This window comes from Morone saxatilis, unplaced genomic scaffold (assembly GCF_004916995.1).
Source record: "Morone saxatilis isolate NCDOM2014 unplaced genomic scaffold, NCSU_SB_2.0 Contig24, whole genome shotgun sequence".
Lineage (NCBI taxonomy): Eukaryota > Metazoa > Chordata > Actinopteri > Moronidae > Morone > Morone saxatilis.
Window position 1 is genome coordinate 11332342 of NW_023339807.1, and position 14555 is coordinate 11346896.

A 14555-nucleotide genomic window follows, 5' to 3' on the forward strand; every position below is an offset into this window, starting at 1 on the left:
GCCCAGGTGGTCATAATGTTATGTGATTATGCTAATCGGTGTATAAACCAAAACATGAGTTGATGTGCACATCAGAAAGGCTTCTAACATTCATCTGTCTGTTCTTTAAGCATGTGCTTGCCAAAACAAGACTTCAACATAAAGGACAGCAGAGAGATTACCTTCTCCTAACGGCACTGATCCTCAGAGAGGAGAGAGATAGAAAGGTGCGTTAAGGGAAGGCCAGGTGAATCTGTTCCAGCCAATGAGAAGGGAGGAGCTGTCCACTCTGACTGTGGTGCTGAAACACCTACCAGTGTCAGAGCGGAAAGGCACACACTCAATCATTTTTAAATAAATAACACATCAACACACAACCGTCTTACAGAACACACAGACTTATCCATGTTGTCTGTCTTGCCCTCTATCTGTCTCTCACACATGTTCACATCAAACATCAAACTTTTAGAAAGAGCCACGACCTGAAACAACTCTTATCTATCAGCTGGCGGACAGGTTTAAGCCTTTCTTCCATTTTGTTTAGCTATTGTTTCTTTTTCCACCTCTCTTTGTTTCTTTTGCTCTTTTCTCTGCTGCCCTCCATCTCTGCTCCCAGTGAGGTAAATGGCTGCTGAAAAGATAATGGAATGTCTTCTGGCTTGGCCTGGCCTCTCCATCTTCTACTGCTCTGACACCACATTGGGAAATTAAAACAGGAGGGAGGGGGAGGGGGGGAGGGGAGGGAGGGAGTGGGGGGAAGTAAGGGGAGGGTGGCGCAAAGAGAAGAGAAGAGAAGAGGGGAAAACAGAAAAACAGAGAGACAGAAGGAGAAGAAGGGAGAGGCCGAGTACGTGTGTGTGCACGTCTGTGTGTGTGTATGTGCATCAGTGATCAGGGTCAGTACACGGCACTGAGCTCAAGGGCTCTTAACACAGAGAGAGGAATCAGGAAGGAGAGGCCGAGTGGACCGGGACTAAAAGTGTAATCAGTTTTTTGATTGGAGTAGATGACCCGACACTGACCGCTGCAGTGCCATCCAGTTGGCTGGAGGTGTGAAATAACAAGGATCCTCCTCCAAACACAACTCCAGTTTTGTCTATTCCATATAATCAGCGTTCACAACTCACCAGGGGAGACGTTTGTGTGTGTTTACATGCTAGTGTTTGAGAGCTGTGTTTGAATGTGGCAGAGGACCATTGGAGAGTGACTTTAGACACTATGTAATAGGGATGTAAAAAAAGCTCTTAAAAGAAAGAAATCTGTACTTAATTATGTGTAAATGATTTGGCTTTTACAGTAACAGCTCACAACTTGATCAACTCACAGACTCCTCTTTGTGGTCGCCCGCAAGGCCGGCGTAGGTGACCCTGTAGCTCTCCACGTGGGGGTCTTCCAGCTCCCATGATGCCTCTAAGCTCTGGGTGGTCTCGTCACTCAGCTGAAGGTTTCTCACAGCTTGACGTGCCACTGTCACACCACATCACAGACAACAGTTACTGTAGGATTTATGTATCAAACACAAATGCAAAATCTTGGCTTGAGCTGCGATTTCGTCACACTTTTAATGTGGATTGGTAAATTGTGGATTAGGAAAGTGTCAGTCAAAATGCCAGTATGCTAAAAGAAAATCATAAAGGCTACTGTCAAAGTGCCAACATGCTCAGACAGCTGTGAGGTGCTGGATGAAGTTGCAGTAAAATCTGGCCCAGATTGTTTTTTTCTCAGCAACACTACTTAGTTTAAAAACAGCGTTTGAAATGTTTTTGTTTATTTTTTGTTTAATCAATCTTGATGGTGGTTTTAAACCGAGTAGGCATGTTTTAAAGTCTATGCAGTCCTGAGTGGATAGAAATCAGCGTGAGGGCTCCATGCATAATGCAGCCTTAAACTACGAACCAAGCAGAGGAGACTCTGTTGCTCTCTTTGTGTCGGCCACTTTTGTGAAACCACAAGTTGTGATTCACAGGAGCACTTAAAAGTTTTAAACAAAGCAGGTGTGCTGTTTTAAAGTTTCTAGGATAGCGAGGACAGGGAGTTAAGTAACTGAGACATGTTGCTTTTTAAGATTTTAGAGCTGTGAGTGGTGAAACTGCTCTGACTGTCGACTTAGCTGTAGCCTGCCCCTCATACAAAACACAATCCAGATGGCCTCCGGGTCGCCTCTGAGATAATGAAGTTTGAACTACAGTCTTCTGGGTGAAGCCAACTTGGTAAACACACGTATAAAATCGCAAAAGATCTTCCAAACGGTTTTAATAAGGCGCATCCTGCTAGAGAATGTTATCTGGGTTACAGTTTTGCATTCATCAACCTTAGTCAGAACAGACAGTGTGGAGCTTTTCTAAGTCCTCAGTAATTCTGGTTTGCTTCCTGAAACTGAATGAGCAACAAAGACCAAAAACTCTGCTTCGGGAACTTGCTAGAACTGTGGTTGCACTCTGGCAGCATCAGCATGCACTGGCGAATGGTAGACCTTTTCACATTTCAATGGCAGTAGACTTTCTAGACAGATGCTTTGGCCTGAATCATGATTAAAATTTGGCCAGTTTGTCTGCCAGGATAGTTTTGTAAAGCAAGTACCGCTTGAACTTAGCCTGCGGGCCACTGGACACATGCAAGCTAAATTGTTTAAAGAAACTCTCTTAAGGTTTGTATTTTAGTATGACTAAAATAATAAATACAAATGCATTTAATGGTACAATTTTAATCCAACATGACATGTCCAACCGTATCGCATTGTTTCAGGTTATGAAAGGTATGAAGGTTCAGGTTTTTGGCTTTATCATACAATGACGATGTCAAGACAGGTTGCTTCACATTTATTTGCCTTACAGCCCAAAAATCAGCTATCAAACTGTAATCATGTGCAATATTGAGAGTGTAATGATTTGAACACTTTCACAACAAACATTTTGGAATTTTACACAAAAGCAATTTGGACACTTCTTACCTGTGGTTGTGGTAGCAATCGTTGTTGCCACAGCCACTGGAGAAATACAGAGAGAATAAATCAGATAATTGGATAGAAAATCTCATCAACAACTCTCTGTATCAATAACTAAGGCAATTAGATAGAAATACATAACAAATCATTGATGGGAAAATAGATTTTTGTCTTCTGAGATAAGCTGTGACAAACAAATCAATGCAAATAGACTCATGCAGAGCTCTGCTTTGAACTCAGAAATGGTAATTTTACGATCTTAAAAGGTATGTGTGATTGGACTATTCTCAGCAGACAATGGCACTTTGGTGAAGAGGGTTAGTTAGGTCACAGGCTAATTTCCACATCAGTGCAACCAAGGGGATCTTAATTTATGAAATTACACTCGTCTCTTTCTCTCATCTCTGGAAGTTTTTAGATTCTGACTTTTGGCAAGTTTTTTGTTGATTAGATTTGAAATACCCAGACTGCCTAGTAACCAAGTAACAAAATAGCTATACATGCCAGTCAAACAGGCTATTGTCACTTACATGTGGTATCAATAACAGAGACAGTGTCACTCTCGGATTCGTCCTTGAATACGGCCGTCAGCATAACTTCGTACTCTGTAGATGGACTCAGACCGTTTAAGCTGTATCTGTTATCAGTTCCACTCAAGACCACCTACAGCAGAGAAACACACATATTCTTAGTTTCATATGACTTATATGACAATATCTGAACAGTAAACTGAACAGTATTATGAAGGACAGTTGTCATTGAATCTTTATAATGTCACACTTTCATCCAGAGCTATAATCTGAGTTTAAAGGTGTCTGTATTACCAACTTGAACTTGAAAACTATAAAAACAAGCAAAACCTAATAAGTTCTTCCCATTTTAAATGACGTTTTGTCATGTTGTGTTTCACAATATGATGTTAACATTTTAGGTAATCTTCTTCTGTTTTGTAGCTTCATTTGTTGCTACTATATTTGCTAAAAGAAAATAAATAAGAAGAGTTTCCTAAATTCCCCTCAAGATGTGATAGAAATCTGGGCATTCACCAACAGTCTGACAAGATTATTTATACTCTAAGTGCAACACCAGACTTTCAAAACCAAGGTCATCACTGAATTTTAGTAGAGAAAGCTGCTAAAACCATAAAATAACAAATCGCCTCAGTGCTCGTAATTTCAGTCATGAAAACAGCAGGAAATGGTGGTGCATATTTTAAAAAGCTGGTGTCTATGAAAACAAACTGTATGGGGAATTGGTTGTAATACCACGTTGAATAAATTATGAATTGTAGAAATTTAGTTCACTGCATTTAAAAGTACTTTGTTATGTTAAACCAAAATACAATCTGACTGAAGGCCAATGTAAGACTTACAAAGATGATCATCATAATATGACTAATTCAGAAATGTGTGGTTTCCCCTGAACACAACAGCCAGTTGGATCAAGTACTGCTGCAGGACTCCAAACGACCACTATAATTTGTACGACACAGAAAGGAATCAGACCCCAAGGTAAATACAAAGAGGTCATCAAAAGTACAGCCTGCTTCCATGGAGAGCAACACTGAAATTGGAATTTACTGTAGATGACTCAATAACTATATTATGTGCGGGAATTTGTTACCTTGCAGAGCTCTTTGAGGCACAGTTACATGCAAATTTCACCAGTGGGGCCGGCCATTTGAGCTTTCACTGGAGCAAGTTTATCTTTATTGATTCATTCCCTCTCTGTTCTTTGTATATTTCCTTGCATTTAGTCAGACGTATTTCTATATTTTATAGCATTGCCCTGTGCGGTACTTGCCCGATTAAAGAGTAGAGTCAATCAGATATTTTATTGATTAACAAAGAGCACAGAAAGACCCAAAACTTGCTTTCAAAACAGCATGACGGAACAAAAGGATCAACAACGATATAATTTACTCTTCGCATGGATCTGTAGTTTAGCATTAAGTTTTAATCTGTAATCTTTTACTCTGTTTGTGTATCGGTGTCTGTGTGGCTGTTTGATTGTATTATGTTTAATCTCCTCTCAGATATAACAATACAAAGCAGTTGGTGGAGGATGTAAATGTGTGTTTGTGTGGACATGTGTAGAGTATGTGGGTGAGAGACAGAGAAAAGCTGCGTGTATCCCTTTCTCTATGCTGGCGGAATTACCAGCCCACCTCTCCAACTCCCCAGAGTGTTATTTTCAGCTCTGATGACTCTCAGAAAAACACACAAACACACACGCTTACACAACATGAGCACACACACAAACACACACTCTTACGGACCTAAGGGCTCTATCGCTGCCGTCCAGCTGTCTCTAAACCCCAGATCACGGTAATAAAATACCAAAGCCATTAATTTCTGGATTTATTTAGCATTTATTTATACTTAGCTATGGCAGAGGTTTTACCAGCTACCAGTAGTGTAGTTAAGCTTATATGCAGTGTATAGAGTACAGGCTCCCCTTTATCTGGGCACATGGAGTGCAGCCACTTTCTCTGGAGATAGAGATAATAAGTAGACCCCTGGCTAAATGGAAAAATTAGCAATACATGCAGGTTATTTATCTTTTGATGCTCAATTATAAACTAGTTTAATATTTTATCACATTTCTTGTTTCATGCCTAAAGCGTTGACAATGATCTGTCTTCACTGTCACATTTCATGTCTTGATGGTGAAAACATCTTCAAGAAAACTATGTCCAAAAACAAACACCTCCACATACGGTGTTTTATTAGTACTGACCTCCTTTGTGTCGCCACCTGTTAATGGTGCCCAGGTGAGTCTGTAGAGGACGATGTCATTGGCTGAGTGATCCCAGCTGACCTGGAAGCTGTCAGTGCTGACATCATTGGAGCGCAGATTCAAAGGACCAGGAACTGGAGCTGAGAGGTAGAGATAGAGTTTATTTGCACTTTCATTTTTCTTTTACCCTTAAGTGTTATTTGCATGCTGCACATTTTTTAACAATCTTCCAATTTTCCCTTAATTTTATTCTAATATTCTGCACTGGTTTTTCCTCCGTATGCTTCCCAATAAGCACTATATGACCTGCACTACTGGGCAATGGACAAAGAACTGACCAGTGGGTGCTTGACGGGCACTGCAACTGCAGGATGTAATTTTCATGGAAATGGTGCATGAAAAAATGACTGCTGTGGTGTAACAACACATATTTTAAATGCTAGTAAAAACACTGAATGTTTGTTTCCACAAATACCTGCAGCTGCAAAAAAACTGAAAATACACTCTGGTTGCACCAAGCCAGAGTAAGAATCAAACTGTGTCATTGTTTCACAGTGAAAAATATGAAACAGTTAAAATACCAATGTGCACTATGCAACAGGTAGTATGGTAAAAGCCCCATAACCATGAGCTAGCTTCAGTGGCACGATCACAGACCTGACTGCAGGGGCCAATTTATTTTTAAGTTAACAGTTCTTAAGTTGACTGTTCAGCAATTATCCTAACTTACAGTAACTCTGTTGTACCACAGCATTTTGATGTGAAGTCTGATCAAGCAGGTTCCCACCATTTCACAGTTCTCCACTAAAAAACCTTAAAAGTGCTAACACATCAAACTAATAACTAACAAATCCAGCTCCCTTTCTTAAACCTGCTCCATTGAACAAAGTTTGCCAGGAGATAAATAGAAATCAACATGGCCCTTAAGAGTGAGTAGTTTAATAGCTTCTTGCCAAAAATACATTTCTTTTAGCTGACTCAGCACTGCAGTCCAACTGCTGGTTGCTTAAAGGGATATTCCTACAAATCAATATCTGTTAGCGTGACAGAATAGTAAGGGACAGTGAAATGACCTTTTAATGTGACTGGGCTATTATGCTGAGGTGTAAATGAGATGGGCAGACTGCCAAAATAGCAGAAGGACCAGTATGGGTAATAAAATTCAACACCGTTTGGCACTAAGAGAGAAATGGTTTGCCTTCTAATGGTATTGATACAACTATTTTCAAGAAAATTGAGACAGAATTGTTTTCAGTAGAGATGGTGACGATAGTAAATGTGATAACACCATTGTGGAAGACAAATTGAACTATAATAAAAAAACAAAAGAACAAATGTATCCTTACAGTCAAAAAGCGACAAAAAGCTTTTCTTACTGGTAGTGAATCCGTCTGTGAGCGGCTCTGATTGGCCCACGTCGTACACAGCATAGATGGCCACTGAGTACTCCATCAGAGACGTCAAATCACTGAGGTCATAAGAGTTCACATCTCCCACCTCCACCTGCACAACACACAAAGACACATGACATATCCACACAAAAACCCAGTTATGTCAATACAAACATAGAATAGTTCAATCAGTCAGCTAAAAGGGCGACAAACCCACTAAAACGTCCACTAACAGAGTTTCTTCTAGTTCTCGTTGTTTACAATAGTGCCTCTGTAATTGGAAGTTGACCAGGCTTTCCAAAAGAATAAACTTCAGGATTAATGTGTACGGATGTGCTGCTAGTGTTTGGTAAACACATCTGACACAAGCACTAATTTTTACTGTATGTGCAAGTTTTAGGAGTTTGTACAGCTTGTGCTGAAGCACATGCACACTATTGCAATAACTGTTTATTATTCAAGATGATTTCTGTCAGTGCTCAATATTCATTTTAGTCTGACCTTTTCATACTAAGAACAACAATTCTTACAATTAATCTCCCCTTTGTTCTATCCTGCCATATTCTTTTTTCACTTTTTCCCATCTCTACTCAAACTGATGCAGATCTCAAAGATTAAAAATGCTGTCAAATAAAATGATAGTGAAGAAATACATCTTAAAGACATAAAATCACAATGTCATGTGTGTCACACACACCTCCTGAGTGACTAGTCCGTCTGTCTTGACCCACATGATACGGTAACCTTTAACCCCTCTGGGCGCAGGGTCCCAGCTGATGTGGGCGGAGTTGTGAGTGATGTCAGAGAACTGGAGATTGCTGGGAGCACTCAGTGGTACTGGGGGGGAGAGAGAGATAATATGTTGGTTTGGTGTGTATTTGTAAACTCTTGCACTTCTAGCTGTGTGAGAACCAGTTTTAAAAGTTTTTTTGGACTGTTTGAGGATTAATTTGCTTTTACAGTTAAGATTAGAATAATATTCAGAATGAAGGCCCTCATAATGATAGAAGTACACTGTATGTGTGTGTGCTTGTGCATTACTCACATGTAGTTTCCTGGTTTGTAATAGGGTCTCCGGCTTCCTCTCCATACATGGCATAAACAGTGACGGTGTATTCAGTGTAAGGGATGAGACCATCCAGCTCCAGCTCAGTCACTGCATCCGATAACTTGACCTGCAGACAAACAAACACGCACAAATAAAGCATTTAAAACAAGCCCTTGGACTCTAAGCTGCCAGTTACTGTTTAAAGCTATGAATTGAATAAGCATTCATCTGTTCAATATATCTTTCATTTCTTCTTTTTCTTTCTTTCAATACCTCCTTCTCATCCAAGTCTCCACCAACTGAAAGTGGTGCATACAGCAGCATGTAGCCAGAGACTCCATCCACACTGTCCCATCTTGCTTTCATGGTGCTCTGAGTCACATCAAACAGCTGGAGGCCCGTCACTGTGGGAAGGGCCACTACATAGACACACACACACACACACACACACACGACCACACACAGACAAACATACGGCACAGTTTAATTAAGGAGGACTCATACTAATAAATTTAGTCTTTTGAGTTGATTTTGTGGGGTTTGAGTTTCAAAACACACAGTTTTGCCAGGATTTTTGGCAACATATAAATCAATTTAATAGAATTTAATTGATGTTAACTTTAGTGGACGTGTAAAAGAACTTCATCTTCCTGTATTATGAGTGTATAATTTACAATATGTCTGGTTTCCATAGCTGTCAAACTTTCAAGCCATTGTTATTAACTTGTGATCTCAGATGTTGACTGAAGCATTGGTGTGAGGTTTTGTAAGTACATTTCTGCATGTGTTTGTGTGCAAGAATAAACTTACGGGTTGTTTCTGATCCTCTCAGAGCCTCACTTGCCTCTTGAACGTACACAGCAAACACAGCCAGCTGGTACTCCGTGAGAGAGCTGAGATGCTGTAACACTACTGAAGTTTCACTACCGTCCACTACCGCCTGGAGACCAGGAGAAGGAAAGGGGGAAGGGTGAAATATGGATGGAAGGCACAGGGAGAAAAGAAGAAATGGGGTGCGGAAATGGGTGGGAGAAGAAGGAAAGGAGGGAGAGGTAGGGGGACAAAGAATGGCAGTGAAAATGGAAAGTGGGGCAATAAAATAGGGAAGGATGAAAATGACAAATGGAAGAAAGGAATGAGAGAGGATGGCAGGGCAGGAAAGAGAGATTGAAAGAGAATGGTAGAGCAAGGGAAAAACAATCGATTTATTGAATGGGATAAAGCACAAACGTCTAAAGCAAAATAATATTTTTTCATTCTGATCTGAATGGATGACAGTTGTGATACAGATTAGGTCTGGGCTGAGCCAGCTGGAAAGGTCTCCTCACATGCGGCTCCAGACCATCTGGTCCCTGTAAACCCAGCTAAGCAAAAGATTTAATGGTTTCTGTGGTCAAATGTTCTGGAAAAATCAAGCAGGTGCCTGGATCAGCCAGAGTATCATTTCTAGCGAGCCTTCATTACCTGCATGGATGTTCAGGGGATTTGTGAATGGAGGGGATGAGAGCGAGAGGTATGGATGAATGATACCACCAGCGCCTCAGGGAAAAACTGAGCTCAATCCATACCTGCCAGAAGACCTCAGATACAGTAACTCCCATTGGTGTAGTAAATATGATGGAAAACCAGAGTCTACTCTGGCTTAGACCCACCTCTCTGAGATTCCTGATCTAGTATTTTTTAAGTCTTCCTTTTGTTTCGATGCATATGCATGAAAAGGTTTCAGGTTACAGTGAACTTCATTAGATTTGTAAGCTGTGTGAATGATATGGGTATTTGTTAATTTCATACAGTGATACAATTGTTTTTGGTGGATATTTACATCCTTCAGCTTTTCCTAATTAAACTTAAAGACACATTTTTAGTACAGTAAACGTAATGGTGCTCTTAGCAAACACAGTATATACCTCCTGTGGTTCTCCTCCCTGAGCAGGGTAATAAACCACTCTATATTTCTGTACGTATCCAGGGGCATGGCTCCATGAAATCCGAAAGCTTCGGGCCGTTACTTCTGATGTCACCAGGTCAAGTGGTGCCCCCGTCGTCTCTGGTGTCTGTTCTGAAGAAATAAAAGCATACGAAAAGGAAAGGATAAGAGATTGCATCAGATTAAAATAAATCACTACCAGTGAGGGACTTTTAAGTAGAAAAACTTACTCGCATTGAGGATCAGAGTAACAGGAGATAGTGTTGAAATATAATCAAAACATATTAGACTGGATTTATGGTGTCCTTTTAAAGACTTCCCCTTTCTTGTTTTTTCATCCTGCATCTTTATATCCACAGAGATGGAAACTTGTTAGAGGAAAAATCAGCATAATGAAAGAAGACAATGTGTCCTGAAATAATCACTTTTTTTATAGCAGGATACCATTTTTATTTTGCTGCTGCATGAAACCGCCCTCCCAATAGAGAATTGGCATTAAATACGACCATCTCTAGCCACTGAAGCTTTATCTAAATATAAAGGGGTTTATTCACACCAGTCATTTAAGGAAACATTAGGAAAAGCCAAAGTAATCACTGTTGACTTGACTACTTATACTTTGCTTAACTGCTGCACAGTCCCTCTGTCTCATTGTCTCCTTACTCTGCTTGATGTCCTTGTCTTGCTGCACCACTTGTTCACACACTGTTCTAGTCAGTCCCTCCACTATGGAGCTCATGATGTTGAAGTCGGCCACATTGTACACATGAGTGTCGCTCGGCTCTGAGGCGATGGAATGCAACTCGTTCTCATCGGCATTCTTCACACCTGGGAAGGTAAGGGCAAATGTATGATTGTTAGCATTACATGTAGAGATTAACAAGCATTCTCCTTATAAATATATGATAGCACGGTAGGGGAGTAAAGTATTGAGGAGGTTTAGTTCAAAGTACAAGTGTTTTTTTTAACTCATTGTGGCACAGATCAGGGTGGGAAATTAGCACCAGCCACCAGCCAAATGCTCTTCATGAGTGTGTTTATGTTTGTACATTCTCACCAATAGCAAACAGCTCAACGCCAGCATTTCGCAGGCTCTCTGCAGGTGGTATGACATCATCCTGCGACTTCCCGTCTGTGATGAGGATCCCAATCTTGGGTACACCGACCCGTGAGCCAGATTCAGGCTTGAAACAGTTCTCCAGGATAAAAGTCAACGCAAGGCCTGGACAGACAAATAGGGAGACACAGGAGGAGGAGGAAGACACAAAGAGGGGGAGCAAGGTGGAAAAGGAGACAAGGATTTTAAAAACAAATCAAGAGAGATAAGTAAGTGTAAAAGAACAGGAGCAGGAGAAGAATGGCAAAGTAGTGTTTGCTTGTACAAGATTGTAAGACAAAGACAAAGTCAAAAAGGAGAAAAGGAAAGAAGAAAAGTTTTCTATTTACAAATTCTTAACAAGTTAAACTAGTATCCAGTACAGGTTAACATAAAAAAGATAGTATATGTGAAATCCAGCACCTGTGAGAGTATTTCCTCCTTTGTATGGCAGATTCTTGACGGCATCAATGACGGCATCTTTGGTGTAGAAAGCATTTAGATGCCACTCTATCCTGGGATCACCACTGTACTGAGCCAGACCTACAAACACATATACATAAACACAACTTGTCATTTGCTTGTATTATATGCTAACTTAGACACAATAGCCATACATAAACAGCACTATATTCTGACACAATGAGTAAAATATCTGTATTAAAGAAATTAAAACATTTAAACAAACATCAATAGACCATATTGGTCCCATGGTGCACCATCTGTTCAAGATGGGAAGTAGCAGGGACCCACCTATCCTTGTCTTATCGATGCCAACATCAAAGGCATTGACCAGGTTTTCCAAGAACATGCGGACCAGCCGGAAGTTAAGCCGACCAATACTCCAGGAGCCGTCCACCAGGATCACGATGTCTGCAATGGCCTCAGTGTGGCACACAAACTGATCTACTAAAAGAAGGAGAGGAGACCGACGCACATGAATTCACATTCACCTCAGCCAGGGACAAACAGCCAGAATGAAGGACTAATCAATAGATGATTGAAAAGATAACTCCCATTGAAAATAAAATGCTTTTACTTCTGATGTGCAGGTTTCTCAGACAAAACTCCGAAAATACGATACATTCACAAGTCTGCAGGTTTCAGATTTTCTTTATTGAACAAAATGACACAAATACAAACACACAATCTGAACCTTAGTCAACTGACCAAGCTCTAACACACATCCTGCATCTGCTCTTCTTATCTGGCTTTACAAAACATGTAAAATAAATCCCCCTAAAAATAGCGTCTTGGGAGTCTCCTTTGAACTCTGTGGTGTTCTTTTTTATCTAACTTATTTTTTCTTGGAATTCCTCGCTTAACAAATTATCCCAAAAACTGACTCACTTCATTTGAAAGACTGAAAGAGAAAGAAAAATGTTACATGTGAAACCTCCCACATGATACAGAAACAGAAATGAGACAAAATTGTGAAAGCAGTCACATACACACACACACACACACCTATTAACGCACACACACAGACAGACTTTTATTAGTTCATTTATCATAATTCCATAACTGCTTATCTTGTCATCCTGCCCGGTGTCATACCCTATAAATGAATACATCCACTTAACATTGTATCATAAATCCCTTATCTGTCTACACCGGTAATAGTGAATAACCCAGAAGATGCTGATAAGGTTGGACATTTGTGTCTAAATGAAGAAAAGCAGTAAAACACAGTGCTGACTGTAGGAAACGTGAAATACTCTGCATTTTTGTCCATAAAAGTACCTTTAAAATGTTAAGATAAAGATTACAGAGTCGAGTGATACCATATGACTCAATGAATATAATTGGTTCGTATTTTCATCAATCAATTTAAACTGAACACAGTAGGAGTGTTTTTTTTTTAATATTCTGTCCATTAAGACAGCAGAGTAAAGGTTCAATTGCTCCAACAACAGATGTTAGTTTAGTGGTTCAGGTGCATACTGGGTAATTGCAATGTCCTGGGTTAGTCCTAAGACCTTTTATTATAATCGTGTTTCCCTTTTGTTCTCTCTGTACAGTCATCAACTGTAAAATAATACATTGCCATTTGCTGGAAAAAAGGAAATTTTACTGTATTTTGGCAAGCAATTTATAAAAAAAAAAAAAAAAATGAACACTAACATTTCACCGTTATATTCCCTCACTATCTTATTTCGGCACCAGCACAAACGCCCAGTCACATTCCGAAAAATTGCCATCTTTGGCTGACACCACTTGCAAAAGCCAAACGTACACTAAGCTAGACCATCACACGAACCACAACCAATCAGTTCGTTTATATCTTCTATCGCACGTCTTTCTCTCAATTCCAGAACCTTCAACTATCTTCTATTCAACTTCATCTCTTCTCAATTCTAGAGCCAGTGTAAACGAGAGTAGTTAACTCTATATCACAACATCACACCAGAAGTCCTCTTACTGAGCATGCGCCGTATTGAAACCAAATCATTAAATGCAGCAATGAACTAAAATCGCACTCATACCTGCACTGGCTGACAAGTACGCGCCATATGAACAATCAAATGGGAAAAACTAAAAAAAACACCGACTAATAAAGTGAGATTATAAAAAGAGATACCAACCTACATAGGTAACAAGAGTATAAATAGTTTTATAGCGAAATTCCAAAACATGTGAAAAACCAGCACCTGCGCACTAAAACACTCAGTCAAATTTAATAACCAACAAAATAAAATCATTTGCAAACCAAAAATTGTCATCAGTATTTCGAGTGTTGTTCTTCTTCCTCTCCTCCATCTGGCCATAACAGATCAAGTCAAAATGCCGAAAACAAAGGAAGAGTATTCGAACAGGTCAGTACAAGACACCAGGACAGAGCTCCGTGCGCGAATCAGGCTAAAAATCACATATCTACCCTATGAACACAACGGCAACATACACATAAATGTAGAATAGAGCCTTATCGTTACAGAATACACCGACACCAAAACCAACTACTCTATGAATTTCAATTACTTAAGAGTTAAGACAAAAAGGTTGGCCTGACATATGAAAAACACAGCTATGAAAACTGAATAAAAACACAGGGAACAGGCCGCTGCGGCAAGGCCAAGATAACAGACAAAAGTAAAGGCTTTTAAAATCTCTTTGGTTCGAATATTTTCATCATCAATTTAAACTGAACACAGTAGGAGGGGTTTTTTTTTAATTAATATTCTGCTCGCATTAAGACAGCCAGAGGTAAAGGTTCAATAGCTCCAACAAACAGATGTTAGCTTTAGTGGTTCAGGTGCCCATACTGGCTAATTGCAAATGCTCCCTGGGTTAGTCCAAGACCTTTTATTAATAATCGTGTTTCCTTTTGTTCTCTCTGTACAGTCATCAACTGTAAAATAATACATTGCCATTGCTGGAAAAACAGCGAAATTTTACTGCTATTTTGCGCAAGCAATTTATAAAAAAAAAAA

General features: G+C 39.8%; 1 protein-coding gene across 1 annotated transcript in view; it reads right to left on the bottom strand.

Moving 5' to 3' along the window:
- LOC118336272 (collagen alpha-1(XIV) chain-like) overlaps window positions 1–14555 on the bottom strand; it is a gene marked incomplete in the record, with an annotated part of 121764 nt that overhangs the window by 70266 nt on the left and 36943 nt on the right. The window contains 14 exon segments of the mRNA XM_035672881.1: window positions 1304–1446; window positions 2930–2965; window positions 3454–3586; window positions 5663–5802; window positions 7039–7165; window positions 7751–7890; window positions 8099–8228; window positions 8375–8520; window positions 8912–9041; window positions 10009–10160; window positions 10692–10856; window positions 11086–11250; window positions 11548–11667; window positions 11878–12033. Coding sequence (XP_035528774.1) covers window positions 1304–1446; window positions 2930–2965; window positions 3454–3586; window positions 5663–5802; window positions 7039–7165; window positions 7751–7890; window positions 8099–8228; window positions 8375–8520; window positions 8912–9041; window positions 10009–10160; window positions 10692–10856; window positions 11086–11250; window positions 11548–11667; window positions 11878–12033 — 1883 coding nt within the window.